The sequence below is a fragment of the Erpetoichthys calabaricus genome, chromosome 17 (assembly GCF_900747795.2).
Source record: "Erpetoichthys calabaricus chromosome 17, fErpCal1.3, whole genome shotgun sequence".
Classification (NCBI taxonomy): domain Eukaryota; kingdom Metazoa; phylum Chordata; class Cladistia; order Polypteriformes; family Polypteridae; genus Erpetoichthys; species Erpetoichthys calabaricus.
Genome location: NC_041410.2, coordinates 54,613,499 through 54,632,086, shown reverse-complemented (window position 1 = coordinate 54,632,086; position 18,588 = coordinate 54,613,499). Strand labels below are relative to the sequence as shown.

The following is an 18,588-nucleotide window of genomic DNA, read 5'->3' as shown; positions in this document are numbered from 1 at the left end:
TATATATATGTATATATGTATATATATATATATATATGTATATATGTATATATATATATATATATATATATATGTATATATGTATATATATGTATTATGTATATATATATATGTATATGTTATATATATATGTATGTAATATATATATGTATATGATATATATGTATATATTTGTATATATATATATATGTATATATGTATATATATATATATATATGTATGTATATATATATATATATATATGTATATATGTATATGTTTATGTGTGTGTGTGTGTGTGTGTGTGTATAGCAACACTCATAACAATGACAACACAATTACATTGACAATCATGTTACGTTATTTTTAAAATGTTTCCTTTTCTTTTTCATAACCTCTTTAACACACTACTTCTCCGCTGCAAAGCGCGGGTATTTTGCTAGTTACAATAATATAATACAAACATACATTTGATTTGAGTGTGTAACACCCGGTGTAAATTTTGGCTACTTGTAAAAGTTAGTGCTTGTTTTTTTATTATTCAGTTTTATTCTATCAGTGACGTTCACGTGGTATAACGAACTTGCCTTTCTCTCTCTGAGTTGATGGTATTTATCTTCATTCTTTTCACAAGAGCAGCGATGACCACAGTTGGTGCTGTGGTTGATGCCTGCTCAGAACTATTTGTTGTACTGGCAATCAAAGATATGATGTCCCATGACCGCTATCAGACTACCATGCGGCATTTGCGCTTTGACAACAAAGACATCTGTATAGAACGTGTGAAAAACAACAGATTTACTGCAATCTCGGACATCTGGCAACTTTTTGTTGAGAACTGTGTTTTGAGTTAAAACTGAGGGCAAATACTTTCCAAGTCTATGGTCATAAAGCTTATGGAGCCGTTTCTGGACAAAAGCAGAGCTGTAAAAACAGATAGCTTCTTCACAGCGATTTTGCTTGGTAATAGACTGCTGCACAGTGACACAACTCTGCTTGGCACCATAAGTAAAATGGGACTTTCACCTGCAGCTAAAGTCACTTCAGTACCCGAACAATTCACCACACTAGTGTTTAGATCTGGCAGTGCCATGCTTACAGTGTATGCGCCAAAAAGAAGCCTTTGATTTCAGTTTGTAACAGCCGATGTAAAGTTTTGCTACCTGTAAAAGATATCGCTGAGGGGATATAAGCAGACACAGAAACGCTGGTGAATCATATCTTCTTGGTATCTTGTTGTCACTTGAATTTTTTGTTGTTCAGTTTCATTCTTGAATAAAAGCACAATTGTTTCTTTATACCTTTGCAAAAGTGTTTATTTCATATTCCAGTAACCACTTGAATGAGATTGAATCTGTCTCTGCCTCTTTCGCGCACGCACACACACATTCATACATGAAAACGTCACTTTTTGAAAACGCTATGCCATTTGAACATGAGTTGTCATTTGAACATGTTTTTTCTTTTTCCATCTTGCCTTCACTGCATTTTAAGTATCATGCACCATAACATGGAGTACAGGCAAGATCGAAAAAAAAAAAAAAACCAATTGACACAGACAAAACTTCAGAGAAGACCACTTTATCAGTTCTGCTCCTTAGCCTGGCACCTAACTCTTTGATTTTGGATTGCAGAACTGACAGACTACCCTTATGTATGTCATTTGTTCTAACATGGACAATGACAACTCTATCCACCCCAGCTCTGGCAAAGAGCCTATCCACTCTTCAAGGGAGGCCTGAGTGCCTGGTAGGCAACACACTGTGCAAGATTCTCAGTCTCTGGAGCAAACCTACTTTCAATCCCCCTAATGATTGAGTCCCCAACTATCACTTACCTCTCTCTTTATGGGTCCTGGTTGTAAGGTGGCCCGTTGGAGCTCCACATCCCTGCCTATTGCCTTAGAATTTTCAAAGACACTGTTCAACTCTACTGACACTTCCAATTCTAGGGTTGATGCCAGAAGACAGTGTGCACTCTTTACCTTGTGCCTTGTGACAGTGAAACACCTAGCTCCTAGCACCTGTCTGGTCTGGAATCTCCTCCCGTGTCACCTTAGTGGAGTTAACACTATCTCTCTAAAGGAAACTTGGGCCAGGTCTGCCTATTCTCTACTATAACACAGGCCAGCCAACTTCCTCTCCAGTTCAGCAACCCTGAGCTCATAAGAAGACTGGCTCCTCCGAGCCATCCTCCAAAATGTCCAACATCCAACAGTACTTGCATTGCACTGGCGTTATTATTAAATTTTTACCTGGGATTACTAAAACTGTCTTAACTTTTTTTTTTATTAAAATAAATTGATTTAACTTGTATGGTAAAACTAAAAAAAATGAAGCAAAGAAATTATAGAACTGCTACAGTTATTTTATACCTTCTGGCCCCTTAAACTCCTGTAATCCTTTCCCTCTCTTCTGCCTGCTATCTCTTCCTGTTTGAGGTTAACCTTACTTTTCTCTATCTGTTCAACTAACTTTGTTCTCCTCTTACTCCAAACTTAAAAGCTCACCACTCACACTGTTCGAACTTCATTGTATTAATGAACCCTTATGCAGTGGCCCTCTTAACTGCTCCACTTTTCTTACTGCTAAGAACTATTCAACCTAGAAAAAGCTGCTTACTGAATATGCACTGCTAGTTAATTTTGTACGGTCTTATCTTCTCCTGCAGCCCTTTGTGCCTGATCGGCCTAATTCTGGATGCCTGCCTACAGAGCTTGGATCACTTTTTGCTTTGCAGTCAGCTACAGTTGTCCCAAACACCCCCCCCCCCCCCCCCCCCCCCCCCCCCCCCAGAGCAATAAAAGGAATCCTGTTACTGTTATTTATTAACTATTTGTTGGTTATTTGTTTACTTATTTATTTACAGATGCTGGTATCAGCTACTCCTGTTTTTTGCCATGCCTTGCTGCCACTAGTTCGAATATAAATACAAGAGCAAGTACACGTGGCAAGTAACTTTTTCAAATGCACCGCCAAATACTTGGCTGTTTTTATCCATGTGCAGTCAAACAATAAAAAGCAAAAAAACCCTTCTAAAGGGAAAAAAGCTTTAAACATTTCCGCATAGTTCCTTAACGGAAACCAAAACAAAAGTTTATAGGAGAAAAGCGTTTTTTTTAATTAACTCTCTCACACCTCAGAAACTCTCAGTAACTCTCCGCTGCTTCTCTCTCGTTTGCAAAGGTGACATCAGCATGTCAGTACATCTCTCCAAGTACGTCCAAGCACTACTTTCACAGTGTCAGAAGACTTCATTTACAGAAATACAGAGGTCACACTGCAAGACCACAAGTTAGCCACAAAAACAGGATGGCCAGATTACAGTTTGTGAAAAAGTACTTTAAAGAGTGTGCAGAATTCTGGAAATGGTCTTGTGGGCAGATGAGCAAAGATAAACTTGTATCAGAGTTTTGGCAATAGAAAAGTGTGGAGATGAAAAGGAACTGCCCAAAATGCAAAGCAGACCATCTCATCTATTAAACATGGTGGTGAGGTGTTATGGCTTGGGCATATCTATCTTCTACAGGTTCCGGCACACTTTTCTTCTGCTCACGACATATGCAAAATGAATTCTGAAGTGTATAGAAACATCTTATCTGCTCAAGTTCCAGTAAATACCTCCAAAATTAACTTTTACCACACTTTATCCCCCAACAAGATAAAGATCCAAACTTGCAGCTAAGGCAACATAGGGGTTTTTCAAAGCCAAAAGTTTGGAAAATTATCGAATGGCCAAGTGAGTCACCTGAATTAAATTCAATTTAGCATGTCTTCCATATGCTAAACAGATAATGTTAAGAGGACCCGCCCCCAAAACAAATAGTACCTGAAGGTGGCTGCATGAGAGGCTTGGCAGATCATCATCAGAGAAGATCCTCAACAACTGGTGATGTCTATGAATTGTAGACTTAAAGCAGTCATTGCATGCAAGAGATATGCGACAAAGTTCTAAATATGATGCTCTAAGATACCAGCCATTGTTATGTCCCAAACATAATGGTGCCCTAAAATGGGGTGACCATGTATAAAAGTGTTGTAATGTCTACATGGTGTGACCGAAATGTGTGCAAATACCCTTATATTAAAGTCTGCAATGTGCACTTTAATCACAACTGAATTATTTGATAATAATAATTTTAAACTGTGGAGCAGAGGGGTAAATCAAGGAAAAATATGTCTTTGTATCAAACGCTTCTGTAAAATGATTTTTTGTCTCCTTCTATGAAAAGGTGACAAACCCTGGTAATCACAGAATGTTTATTTAAGTAAATAGTACTATTGTGTTAGCGATCTGTGAAGTAAGATTTAGAAGGGGTAGGATGTATTTCGCATATAGGCTGACAATAGCACTAAACTATACAATATTGTTTACTCTCACGTTTCAATATGTTTAAATTAGGTACTCCACTAAGGAGTATTCCTTGGACAGTAAGGTGGGACTCATTGTGCAGATGGTTGTCAAAATTTCGCTAAACAGGCTTTTTCACACTGCTGTATTATCAGGTACAAATAGTTAGCTTATTTAAATCCAATTCAGGATCCCTCAGAAAGTGAAGGCCATTCAAAGAACATTATCCCTAAGCAGTAAACAACCATGGAGGTCCATCATAGGATTCATTCAAACATTCACCTACACTCACAATAAGCCAATTTTTGGAATTGTGAGTTCAATTAACATGTCTTTGAATTTTTTTTTTTTTTTTTTGCATTTATATAGCGCTTTTCTCACTACTCAAAGCGCTCAGCAATTGCAGGTTAAGGGCCTTGCTTAAGGGCCCAACAGAGCAGAGTCCCTATTGGCATTTACGGGATTCGAATCGGCAACCTTCCGATTGCCAGTGCAGATCTCTAGCCTCAGAGCCACCACTCCGCCCAATGTGAAAGTAAATCCAATGCACTTATGGGGAGAATATGCATTTTCCATCCAGACAGTCTTTATATTGCATACTCTTCCACAATTCATGGACTTGACCATCACACCTCGCTTTCTATAAGAAATCAGGATACATTTCCTAATAAACAGTAAATACAACACCTACTATTGTTATTAATTATATGTTACAATTATAGGCTAAAGTTTATGTAAAAAGCAATAAATAAAAAATGTTAACTATTCCATTTTAGCTGTCTATCGAGTCTCACTATAGGCTCTTGGCATTGTATACCACAGTTTGCTAATCAGTGACATTGACACTGGACCATACCATAAAGGTCTGACAGTGGATCAATTGCCTTTACTCCCATTCCTCTCTTACTCTCTTGGATTGGGAGAGGTTGCTTCATATCATTGCAAATGACAACAAATGCTACCACAGGCCACTGGGAACATAAAAAATGAAATATATTTTGCAGTAGACAATTAAAAAGGTTACAATAAATATTACAAAAGCAATCTTAGAATTCTCAGCAGCAAGTTGACCAAATATGCTATTTTAAAATAATGAGCATCTAGCCTTAATATAAATGCTAAGAGCAATGAGTCCTTTTGAAAGTGGTAGACACTGTAGGTAATTTCAAAGTTTATGGAACTATAGCTAAAGGCTCTGCATCTGCATTACTTATGTTTAACCTGAGACTTGTTTGATCACAGTGCATGCTTTGGGATATGGGGACTAAGCCTCTTACTCTAACAAAAGGACAGAAACATATACGTGGGAAATGTTTTTTTTTATCCTGTTAATAATGTGATAAACAAAGACATAAAAGGAGATTGTATTGGTGATGTCAGGCTAACTCTAATTGATTGATATTCGTTGATACAGGGCCAGTTTCAAATTAACAACAAGCGAGGAGAAAGAAATCTCTGTTGCATGGTATCCTCAGTAAGGTCCACCAGCTAACTGCAACCTCTTAACAGGAAAAAAAAAAAAAAAACTTGTTCAGTTAAGCATCAGAGAGGGAGGAAATGGTTGAGTTTTGTTCTAAAGATATATTAAAAAGTTTATTTTAAACAGACATTTGGCTTACTTAGAAGATTAGTGAGTGTGCCTATTAATTTAATTTGTTAATAGTTTTTCACATTAAATCAACACCCAGGCTTGGTCATGGAAAGAAGAATGTTTTTTAAAGAAGTCAAAATTTACTTTTAACTGTAAACATATATATACTTTTTATACTTATTGATATTTGATTTACTTGTTATATGTGATCTCTAATTAAAAGAATCCATTCTGAGTTAATTTCATTGCACAACAAAGTTTTTGCTTCTTGAACACTGTTGGGTGTTTCTTATAGATTTTTGGGTGCTGATCACAAATATCACATCAAAATTTACCTATCATGAATGCAGGGGTATCCAAACTTTTTTCAAAGAGAGTCAGATTTGACAATGAGAAAGTGCCCAAGGACCAACAGCCCCTGATGACATTATTTTAAACAATAAAAGATGCATATGAATATTCTGTTATTTAATGTTGTCATTGTCACATAGCAAAAGAAAAAATATGCAAATGTAAGCATTTAGATATACAGATCACAGCATGTGAATTTCCCATTGGGATTAATAAAGTATCTATCTATCTATCTATCTATCTACAAGTTATCTGAATTTCTAGCAGAAATTGAAAACATTCAGAAACTCTGTAAAATACAGCTATGTCCAATTCTGATAACAGACCAACAGGTAAGCTATTGACACTAATGTGAAGGGTGAAACCGAGATCTGGATTTCAGTACACAGGCCAGGTCTGGTTTGAGAGCAGTAGTAGACATGCGTAAAATATCACATACTGTAGGTGGGAGTCACTAAGTCTTGATATCAAGCAGTTCTTGTTTAATTTCAGAACAGAGAAAGTCTGCTTACACAAATATGTAGAGCCAAACAAGCTCAACATTTTCTTTGCAAATGTTTGCATTTCTGGAAACTTGCCTTTATCCAGCTGGCGGTAAAAAGGCACGAGAGGGAGCTGCTGCTGTCAGCTACTGCACTCGTCACACTGAAGCTCAATCAGCTCTAGCTGTAGGTGAGCTGGAGCCTCATCAGGGTCCACGCTGAAGGGAGAAGAGAACAGCAACAAGTCCTTTTCAATTGCGGCAAAATCTCGAAAGCAGTTGTTGAACTCATTAGCAGGAGATGTGATGATTACTGCATACCTCTTTGTTTACACACCCATATTACCAACCATGACATCCCGCAAAGCTGGGAAATGTGTGATGCAGGGCTCCGTTTGTGACAAGTGTCTCTAGAACAGTTGCAGTTTCATTTTAAAGGCCTTTATGTGTGAATATAGTTGGCTCACTACTGCGTTTTGTCCTTGAAGGCTAACGTTCAGCGCATTCAGATGCGTTGTTATGTCAACCAAAAAAGCCAAGTCTGCTATCCACTCAGTATCTGACAGTTCTTGCATTGGCTGTTTCTTTTCAGCCAAGTACTGTCAAAATTCCCCGTTAAGAAAGAAAAATCGCTGCAGTGCTGATCCCCTGCTGAGCCACCTCACGTCGTTGTGATATATTACATCTCCATATTCAGCCTGGATGTCAAGCAGGAACTGCTGGAACTGGCTGGGGTATAGATCTTAAGAATGGATGAAATTAATTGCCTTTACCACTGGATTCATGACATGATCAAATCTTGGATGTTTGGTGCAAAGAACCTGCTGATGAATGATGCAATGGAGTTTAACAGCTTCGCCTCCTTCATCGCTGACTTGGTTACAGATTAACATGGACAATCCACTTCGTTCACCAGCCATGACAGGCGTACCATCTGTAATAATCCCACTAAGCTTGCTCCATGGTAGTTTCTTGTCATCAATAGCTGAACAAACATTATGGAATAAATCAGTTCCTTTTGTTTGGCCTTTTAGGCTTTTGAGGTCCAGCATCTCTTCTGTTATGTTTATGTCACCTTATGTTTATATTCCTTATACAAAACAACAGTCTTGTGGCAAATTAGGCAGACACAGTTGTTTCGGTTTTCATTGATAACCGAACCAAATATTGTAACTTCCACCTTGCCTGGAAGCGGCGTCCTTCATTATCAAATTTCCTTTTTTTACTTGCTGTAGCCATGACAGTTGTAGGGTCACAGCAAATTTTACACAGCCATACAGTGTACCTTCAAACTGGCAGCGTACACCTGCAGAATCCTCAATGTTAAACCCTCCCAAGCCCCACAGCATTGTGCGTCCAGCGACAGCTGTGATTGGTCCATCATTCAATCTTTTTCTGTTTGAGGTTTTATGGCAGTTGGCAGACTCTGTTATAAAGTGCTGCCACCATGAGTTCAAAAGTGAAACTGTATGCTGAATTGGTATGATTTATTTATTCTGTTTGTGCATGTGGGACAAAAATAACAAATTTTGAGACAAAAGGCGCAGGCAATATAAAATCTGATCTCAGACCGTGATTGGCCCGCGGGCCGGACTTTGGACATGCCTGACGTACTGTTTCAGAGAAATCTTCAGTTTTGTCATGATTTTGTCTTATTATTTGTATCCAAACATTTTCGCTCCCGTAAGTGACTTAACAACGGTTTGTGCACACTGGGCATGTCCAGGCATGGAATCAGGCCAGGTTGGAAGCTGTTCTGTGGAAGTTGACATCCTGGGCATGTCTGGGCAGATCTGAACGAGCTTGATGCTGTCTCAGCTTGCTAGAAAGGTGGCTTGCATACACCGATCCTGCTCATTTGGTTAATATAGATTGTCTGTGTGTGTATATAGTATCAGTATAATAAAATATAGTATCTATAGCAATATAACAGTAAGTAAGCTTGCTGCTATAGACGTTTTGGTGTCGGGCAATATGTTTTGTGAATGTCGTAACAGCCGTGATACATTCTGCTATATCTGTGGCAAATATACACATGCGCCTCAGTGACATTGGATGACTGCTTTTGTGAAGAAAGCTTATCATCTGTATTTCGGCTGCAAAATTGGTGATCAAGACAAGGAATGGGCACCTCACATTTGCTGTGCGACATGTGCTGTCAGTCTGAGAGCCTGGCTCAGAGGCACTTGAAAGACGATGCCATTTGCTGTTCCGATGATATGGCGAGAACAGAAGGACCATGTGACGGACTGTTACTTCTGTTTGACTAATGTGTCTGGTTTCTCTGCCAAAAACAAGAAGTCAATTGAATATCCTAATCTGCCTTCAGCAATGACTGTTTCACATGACGACAGTCTTCCAATTCCGAAACCACCAGAGGATTGGACTTTAGACAAACCAGATGAAGAAACTGCAATGCAGGGTACTGACAGTGACATTGACCCGGATTTTGAACCGTGCTTATCAGGCGATCCACATCTGATAACACAGTTCGAATTGAACGATTTGGTCAGAGATTTGGATCTGTCAAAAGCAAAAGCTGAGTTGCTGGGTTCGAAACTGCAGGAATGGTGTTTGCTGTCACCAGGTACGAAGGTTTCTGTGTTTCAAGGCCGACATCATGATATAACCAAATTTTTTGCACAAGTCGACAGTCTTTGTTTCTGTTGTGACATTGAAGGATTGTTCTTGGCCTTGGGTTGTGATCACAACCCTGAAGAGTGGCGTCTCCTCATTGATTCGTCAATGTTAAGTATGAAAGCTGTTCTGCTATACAATGGCAACGTTTATCCTTCAGTACCTGTTGACTATGCAGCGCACATGAAAGAAACGTATGAGAATATGGAACTGTTGCTGAAGCACGTCCAGTATAGCAGGTATAACTCATGAAGAATTTCGTGAAAGTACTGAACAACGAAGGTGAAGGTTTTTGTTATTTAAGACAGATGTTCCCAAGAATAACTCACGCCAAGATCAAAGAGGGCATTTTTGTTTGCTCCCAGATCATGCATGTTATGAGTGACAAGCGGTTTGAAGATCTGTTAGTTGGGTCGGAAAAAATTGCCTGGAAGACGTTATTAACAATTTTCTGGACAATTACAGAGCCCCAAACTACATTCAGTTGGTAGACAAACTTCTCAAAGCATACAAGACAATGAAGTGCAACATGTCACTCAAGATTAATTTCCTCCACTCACACTTGGACTTCTTCCCCGCAAATCTCGGTGCTGTCTGTGACTAACACGGTGAAAGGTTTCACCAGGACATTGTTACGATGGAGAAATAATACCAGGGCAACTGGAATCCATCAATGCTTGCTGACTACTGTTTGACACTGCAACGTGATGCATCAAACATTGAATGCATAAGAAAATCAGGAGCAAAACACTTTTAATTCTGTTGAATTTAATAGCTTATGCAAAACATAAACGTGACTAAATATGTTATTGTCAGTAAACATATAAATGTCTATTTCTCAGAGTTCCTGTCACAATCAGCAAAAACTTTTCAGGAAGCAAGACTTTTCAAAAAAATTGTTGTGCGGTGTTTTTTATACCTAGAAATATTTTGTGTAATGTACTCTAACTGTACTGTCACTTTTCAAGGCTGCCACCAAATTAGGTTTTCTTTACAGAATGCGTGTCATCAAAGCCTTTTTGAGGCTAAAAGATAAGTGATAGCTTTTGATTTTTGCTTTTCTGTACATTGCAGCTCTGTCAGAGACTTTTCATTTTTCTGGTACTTTGCCAACAAAAGTATCAGTATATGTTTATATAAGTCATTATTTAAAAATGCTTCTTGAATCTTGCATGTAGCATGACCTTCATGTATGAACCAGATTTAATGCTGGGAAAAATCATTTTATTTACGGTACCACTTCAAAGCCACAAAATAACACCAAAAAACAGTTATGATACAATTAGTAATTTTAAACTTGGATGTATTAAAGAATTTTTTCAGCATACATTCCAAGTCCGGTATTGCCAGGAGAAGTCCCATTTGAATAAAGGTCGGATGGATTATTATGTATTGGTCAGGACAGGTCTCGCTTTCTCTTTCTCTCTCGCTTTCTCTTTCTCTCTCTCTCTCTGTTACCTGAGGCATTCTTGATGCATAAATTATTATTGTCCAGGTGCAGAAAAATCTGAAGAGTAGAAGTCCCAGGTGCTCCACTGTGTTCAAGGTGTGGAGTTGATGAGATCTCAAAATGACAATGTTTAATAACAGCATTTGTAACTTTATGATAATGTTGTTTTGGTATAATAAACGAATCATTGTTTAACTAGGTACTTCACCACCCATTTTCTAGAAATCCCTGCTGTGAAAGATACCAAAGATACAAGGTGAAAGGTTGAGGGTCCAAGGCATTGGCCCCACTTATTGGCAGTTGCAAACAAAATAAAGTGAAAAAGAAAGAACTGTCGGGACCAATGTGGAACAGTTTTCTATTGTGTGATCGAAGTTGTAACCTTTAATACGAGAGCCTCCAGGTTAACCCAGCGTCAGTGAGCATTATTAGGTATATCTGGTGGTGTTCAGTCTGAAATCTTGCTTCAGCTCCTCCCAACTCTCTCTGAAGTAGATTTATGGATACAGACAACTATACTTGTGTTAATGTCAGTTTATTTTATGAAACTAAATAATATTTATTTATTTTATATAAAATTTGGTGTTATTCTATGAAAACAGTTGGCCGACGCCTTGAGAGAATGTCACGTAAGACTGGCCTCACCGTGCACATCCAGGCTTTCTCTGACCACCAAAGAGCTTACAGAGAAGCACTAACTGCTGCCAGGAACACCCATTATGGCAGAATAATAGAAAGTGGCCAAAATAACCCAAACGTTTTGTTCTCTGTAGTTAATAAACTACTCAAACCTGCATCTTGCCCAACTACCTCTTCTACTGAAGTCTGTGAGGAATTCCTCCACTTTTTCCTTAACAAAATTAAAGATCTAAATAATTCAACATAAATAAATCTGTTTATATCTCTCCCTGTTTTCCCACTCCATCCAGCTCCTTCTCTAAGTTCTCACCAGTCACATCTGTGTTTGTTAATAACCTGCTTGGTAAAATGAGGCCAACTACTTGTGTACTGGACCCCATCCTCGGCCCACAACTTAAATCCTGCCTTCATGCCATAATCCCGACTGTTACAACAATAATAAACTCATCCCTCGACACTGGGTTTGTACCGCTCACTTTTAAAATTCCTTCTGTAACCCCAATGTCAAAAAAGTCTGGTCTTGATGCTGACAATCTTAACAATTTCCAGCCTATTTCCCACTTACCTTTCCTGTCAAAAGTTCTTGAGCGTGTTGTAGCTTCCCAACTCACCAGTTACTTAACCTCTAATAACTTGATGGAACCCTTTCTTTCTGGTTTCAGGGCGCGGCACAGCTGTGAAACTGCTCTTCTTCAGGTAACCAATGATTTGCTTATGGCAGCAGACTCTGGACAAACCAGCATATTAATTCTGTTAGACCTCAGTGCAGCTTTTGACACTGTTAGACATGACATTCTACTGTCCAGAATGGAGAACATGCTGGGTATCTCTGGCACTGCCTTCCAGTGGTTCAAGTCCTATCTGACTGATAGGCAAGAGTTTGTTAGTCTTGGCAACAGCAGATCCAGCTCGGCACCAGTCACACAAGGAGTTCCTCAGGGCTCTGTCCTCGGCCCTCTTCTCTTCAGTATTTATATGCTTCCCCTTGACCATATTATTCGTAGCTATGGACTGGGTTATCATTTTTATGCAGATGATACTCAACTCTACTTCAGTGTTAAAAGTGGAACTTCATCAGAGCTTTCTCAGCTCACAATATGCCTTAGTGAAATTAAAACCTGGATGGAGCAGAACTCTTTAAAATTAAATTACAACAAAACTGAACTCCTGCAAATTGGGACTAAAATGCAACTTAATAAAATGAGCTCTTTCCCAGTCCATCTTGGCGGTGATCTCATCAAACCTGCCTTTACTGTAAAGAATCTTGGTGTCATTTTTGATTCCTTCCTCTTATTCCGCCCACATAAATCACATTAAGAAACTTTGTTACTTTCACCTCCGTAACATATCCCATGTTCGCTCCTTCCTCTCCTTCTCTAATGCTGAGAAACTTGTCCATGCTTTTATCACATCCCGCATTGATTATTGTAATTCCCTACTGGCAGGTGCCTCTTCTAATCTTATATCACAGCTCCATCTTATTCAAAACTCAGCTGCAAGAGTCCTTACTCGAACCAGCATCAGTGAGCACATCATACCCATCCTGCTCCATCTTCACTGGCTCCCTGTGTCTTACAGAATCGAATATAAAATCCTACTAATAACCTACACGGCCTTACATAACCTCGCGCCAAACTACATCAGTGACCTTCTCCATCACTATGTGCCTGCTTGCCCACTTAAAGGTCCTCTAATTCTGGCAATCTTGTTGTGCCCCACACTAATCTACACTCCATGGGTGACAAGGCCTTCAGCTGTATAGCGCCCAGACTCAATGACCTACCGAAATTAATTAGATCAGCTGACTCCATGAATTCTTTTAAAAAACAACTCAAAACTCATCTGTTCAGGAAGGCTTTTAGCTCTACTTGACTTTATTACCCTTCTCTCAGTTTACCTCTCTGTCAAGATGCTCATGTAACTTGTATATGTGTGTGTGTGCTAGACCATCAATTAAATTGTCTGTTAGGCTTTCTTTCTCTGAATTCACTGTCATAATCTTCTTTATTTATTTATCTGGTTTGTACAATGCTATATACTGTATACGCTGCCGTTCTATCTTAAACTCTGTGAAGTACCTTGAGCATGGGAAAGGCGCTATATAAATAAAATGTATTATTGTTATTATTTTGAATGTCCAGATTTGGAATTAGAATATACACAATACTAGCACAATGGTGCTGGTGTACATGTGCAGTGAGATTTTCAAGTTTTTCTTTTAACTAGAATAGCAGCTTTGGAACTGAAAACAAATTTCAAAGTGGCACTGTCCTGTATTGACATATGATCAGATAAAAAATGAAAGTGATTAATCACAAAAGCAGCATAAGCACATTCATATTCTTTTTGTTTGGTACATATATTTTGGAATAGAGTAACATATTTGTTACACAATTACTAAAAGCATATCTACTTGTGTGTGTTTTTTTTTTTTTTTAAAGGCTATCCTTCTTAGTCTACATGCCACTACTGTCGTGAAATTTCCACAGAGGAGAGACTGACAGTTCTTTTTGCCACATATCATTCATATTTGCTTTTTCCATATGGTCTATGACAATTTTGTGCATCAGTTCTTATTGTTGCCAACTTCTCTAATATTGTAAGTATCGCCTCTCAATGCTGCAGCCCTTGTATTTTGCTCGTGCCACTCATTTTGTACCACTTGCATTTCAAGATGACCGTACCTTGCCATTTCATTTCTTAAATGGTGTAATTTGCTTTTTTTTCACAATTGTAATATATTATGTTTTAAGTGCCTTGGTTGTTAGGTCACAAGATCTAAGTAGTCACCAAAACTCCTGGGCCAGAGTAATGTATAGAAACTTTGAAGAATTAGAGGAGGTATATTGAAACTGGGAGCAGATACAGAGAGTAACCCATTTATTGTGCTACTCATGAATGGAACTTTTTGTTAGGTGACACACAAACTGTCTGAGGATCACTTGAGTAAATTAAAAAAAAAAAAAATAGGTGATAAATTAAGGCAGGTACCTGGTCTTTGAAAAATAAGGGGTCAAACCAATGGGGTGAAAATAAACCAAGCAACCAGGATTCAAAAGGACAAGGCATTGGTCAATAGTCAAAGGCAAAATGAAATCAAAACTAAAAATACAATCCTACTGCTAGTGCATATTTGGTAATAAGATAACTACACCTAGAGAATTTTCAGACTTTGAATATCCACTGAGGGAGAATGCAGTGTGTGAAAAATCACCATTTTTTGCATCACTTCCATGACATTACTAGCGCAGCAGTCTCAATCGACGCTTTTAGACAGCATTTTCAAATTAAATGAAAATGAAACCTTAACCGTGCAAATGGAATCCTTATACATTAAAACACACAAAAACATGAATAAAAGTGCTTAATATTACACTTATGATAGGGTAATTGTTGCCTATCCTCTGTAATTATAAGAAGATTTTATATACTGTAGTAATATTTGTTAATATTGTTTTGTTAAATTGCTAAATTGGGCTATTGTTTCCTGTAGCTTTAAAGGCATTATGTACAGTATTGTAGAATTTGGAAAAGGTGACTTCTGTGTATAAATTTTAACCTTGAAAAACTTTAAACTTTTTGAACTTTTTTTCACTTAAATTATTTTATTCTACAATAGTTTAAGCTGATATGCAATGTACAGCATGTTTATCTGAGAAGGGAGCTTCACATGCTGCTGAAAGTGAAGAAATATGAAAGGCCAAAGTTAAAATGATAGTTCTGTGCTTTTTTCAGTCTGGTTTCATTTTTCTTTTGTTTTAATAAATACATTAAAGGATATGTATGTGTTTTATTTAAAGGGGTAAGGAGTATGAAACGTCTCAGGACGCGGGAAATCAAATACCAGACTCTCCATATAAGGCCAAGTGAGTATTTCTGTTGTATATTGCCCTTTTCTCAGAAATATATTTGTATACTTAGATGTGTTGCATATTGGGTGACTTTCCCCTGTTTGAAAGAATGGCTGAGTGTGTCATGTTTGCTTAACTCTAAAGATACATTTAAACTATTTTCTATTCCTCATTTTCTGAGATAAAATAAATTTGATACACCAGCAAGTGTATGTTCAAAAAGTTGTATGAGGCTGAAATTGTTTATCCTGATTATGCAGTGAATTGAAGAAATACAAGTGCATGAGACAGAAGAACAGCTTTGTGGGGTTATTTTGTTGTTGGTAAATAGAATATTAAATTAAATTATTTTAAGAATGGGGAAATGATTAAATATGATAATAAACACTGACACAATACTGCAAAGTAAATGTAATATTTACATTAAAAGTCAAAATTCCTAATCGGCATCTTGGCAGGATGTTCTACGATACGTGAACCTGTTTATTTGAAGGGTTTTTTTTTATACACTTTTTTAACAGCCATACCGTACTGTATCAGTTATAGCAGAAGCAATAATTATAAATTCAGGAAAAATGTTTACTTTGTCTTAACTTTTTTAGATTGTTTTACAATTTATTTTACATTTGTATGGTACTTAAGGCAGTGTTGTCCCCTGATTTGATGTCCAACTGAGGTCTGTGAATGTTCTTCCTTCATTTGGATTAGTTTTCCTCAGTGGTCTGCAGCTAATAGTATTAGTGACGTTAAGCTGGCTAAATATTGGAGCATGTATGCATAAGTGCACGAGTTTCCTTATCATCATAGCTTACAACAAAATCTCCAGATGAGCCCAGGACATACACAAACTTGTTTGAGTCATAAACTACAACCAGTGCTGAATTCCTGCCAGCAAAACATTTTCTTTCACTCACCTTCCAACAATAATATATATGTAAAAATACCAATTTCCCTAAAAAAAAATCTACTATTAAGGTGTTACTATAATAATATTAACAAATTTATTTCATAAATCATACACTCTATAAAGCAGTTTCTCACATATCTTTTATAGACATTTTACAGGGTTATTTCTGCAGATTCCAGTTCCCTGGGTTCAAATCTAACACCCAGTTATAATCTTGTGAAATTTGCACATTCTCCCTGCATACACAAAGGCTTTTCTCAAAGATGTGCTTCTCAGGTTGATTGACAGTTCAAAATTTGTCCAGTGAGTGTGGTTGTGTATGTGGTTGGACCTTGTGATGGACTCGCACTCTAATCAGATCTGCTTTCTGCAGGCATGTTTTTCTTTTTTTTCTTTTCCTGTAACCACCATTAGAGTTTTTTTTTTTCTACCTCATGCCATATTTGTGTCCTTCCTTCCTAGCTAAGCAACAAGCTGTATATGAGATATCTACCATTTGAGAACCTGAGAACTATAAATAAAAGTGCAACAATTGAATCAATGTTGCAAATTATAACAATCCTTTTTAATGATATACACCAATGAAAATAAGTCAAAGATACATGGTGATCTAGTTTGGCATAGCTAGCTAATAGTTTATTACTATTCTCAATTTTATAAATGATAGCCTAAGTTATAGCTGGACTAATGTATGCTAATATGAATATGGTGGTGAATTCTTTTGATGTCACAGCGCAAGTTGTAATCCTAAAAAGTACTGGTCATACATTATTATATACTCTATCCCAGTATTTTTCTTATTTGATGTATAGAGAGCCTAAATGTGTACACTTTTAAATGTAAAACTACACTGATCAATATAGTCTCAAAAAATGAAGTTTTACTCATGTAAAGCTATAAATCTCACAAAAGAAGTAGAAATCTAAATAGTTTCTTAGGTACAATAGATCTTAACAGAAACATTTATTGATAAACTGATGTAAAATACCAAACTTTGTTATTATAGTTCGTAAACTACTGTATATTGTCAAAGATGACTCTTATTTCTTGATATCTATTAGCTTTTTGCAAATAAACACTAAATTAAAAAGCAACAGTTATTCTTAAAAGCATTTTTCCTCAAAATGCAATTAATAGCACCTTTAGAGTAAATTGAATTTATTTATATTCCTCCTATAAGTACAGCAAATCCATGCTCACTATTCATAATTGGGCTTTCTATATACTTTCACATTATTGAAATAATTTAATATAGCATACATCTGCTGTGTTACAAATACACTCAAGTCTACAAAGTCTTAGAAAAAAAGGCTTTCACAAATTTTTTAACGCTGTGCCTTGCATGGGATATTGGCCTTTGTTTAGTCGGCCTGGTCTTGGCGTCATAGTTAGACAAAACATAGCTTCCGTAATTACTGTAAGCTGAGAACTCTTAGTTATTTATTATAAATTTCTCAATAAATGGAGGTAATTTTTAATCATGTATCACAATAGGTTTCAAAAAACATCTAGAACTAAATCCCAAGGTGTTTTGTTTTGCATCTTCTTAATGTGCCTGCAAGCTCATAAGCATTTTCAGGGTAGAGAGGTCTTGTAGTAAGTGTTAACTCTCTCACATGTTATTTAAGTCATCTATTTAGTTATTATTTTTATTAGTTGTTATTATTATTATTTATTCCATATTTGTAAATCATATTAATGATTTTTGAATATTTAAAGTTTATCTATTGTTATTGTCCTTTTATTTTCATCTCACAGCACAGTCATAGGACTTGAGCAACTAAGCATTTCACTGTGTATTGTACAGTATGTATAATTTGTAAGTGACTGATAAAATTTGACTTGTTATAGAAATATAAACATTTGCCATTGTGATAACTTTTTCAATAGTTATGATCTTCTTTTGTATTTTCTGCATTAAAACACTTTAAACAGTTTTAAATTCTGAAGTTTCAGTGTGCAATATTTCCTCTTGGCTCTGCTAATAATACACGTTATTTATTGTATGTCTCATCTCATGAAGTTCTTCATGTATGTATAGGAACATATACTGCTGATATTTTTGTGTTAATAATTAATGCCATCATTTTTACAAGTGCATATTTCAGTAAATTTCAGGTTCAAATTGTGATTTCAGAAACATCCCTCTAACATGGAGGTTTGATTCAAGTTCATTGTGTTATATTGTACTTCTTGCACAGATTGCAGAGGCTGGTTAAAGACTTGTTGAAACAGCTGCAAAGTCAAGACAGTGGTCAGTGGACAAACAACAAGGTGTCAAGCTTAGACAGAACACTAGGAGAAATCTCACGCATCTTAGAAAAACAGGTAACTTTCAATTCAGTTTTTACT

At 36.9% G+C, this 18,588-nt stretch overlaps 2 protein-coding genes across 2 annotated transcripts in view; one reads left to right on the top strand and one right to left on the bottom strand.

The window, feature by feature from the left end:
- scaper (S-phase cyclin A-associated protein in the ER) overlaps window positions 1-18,588 on the top strand; it is a 720,649-nt gene that overhangs the window by 405,856 nt on the left and 296,205 nt on the right. Inside the window, 2 exon segments of the mRNA XM_051920308.1 lie at window positions 15,279-15,344; window positions 18,438-18,564. Of these exon segments, the coding sequence (XP_051776268.1) occupies window positions 15,279-15,344; window positions 18,438-18,564 (193 nt within the window).
- LOC127526109 (uncharacterized) overlaps window positions 1-18,588 on the bottom strand; it is a 416,670-nt gene that overhangs the window by 142,465 nt on the left and 255,617 nt on the right. The gene's annotated exons all lie outside the window — the stretch shown is intronic.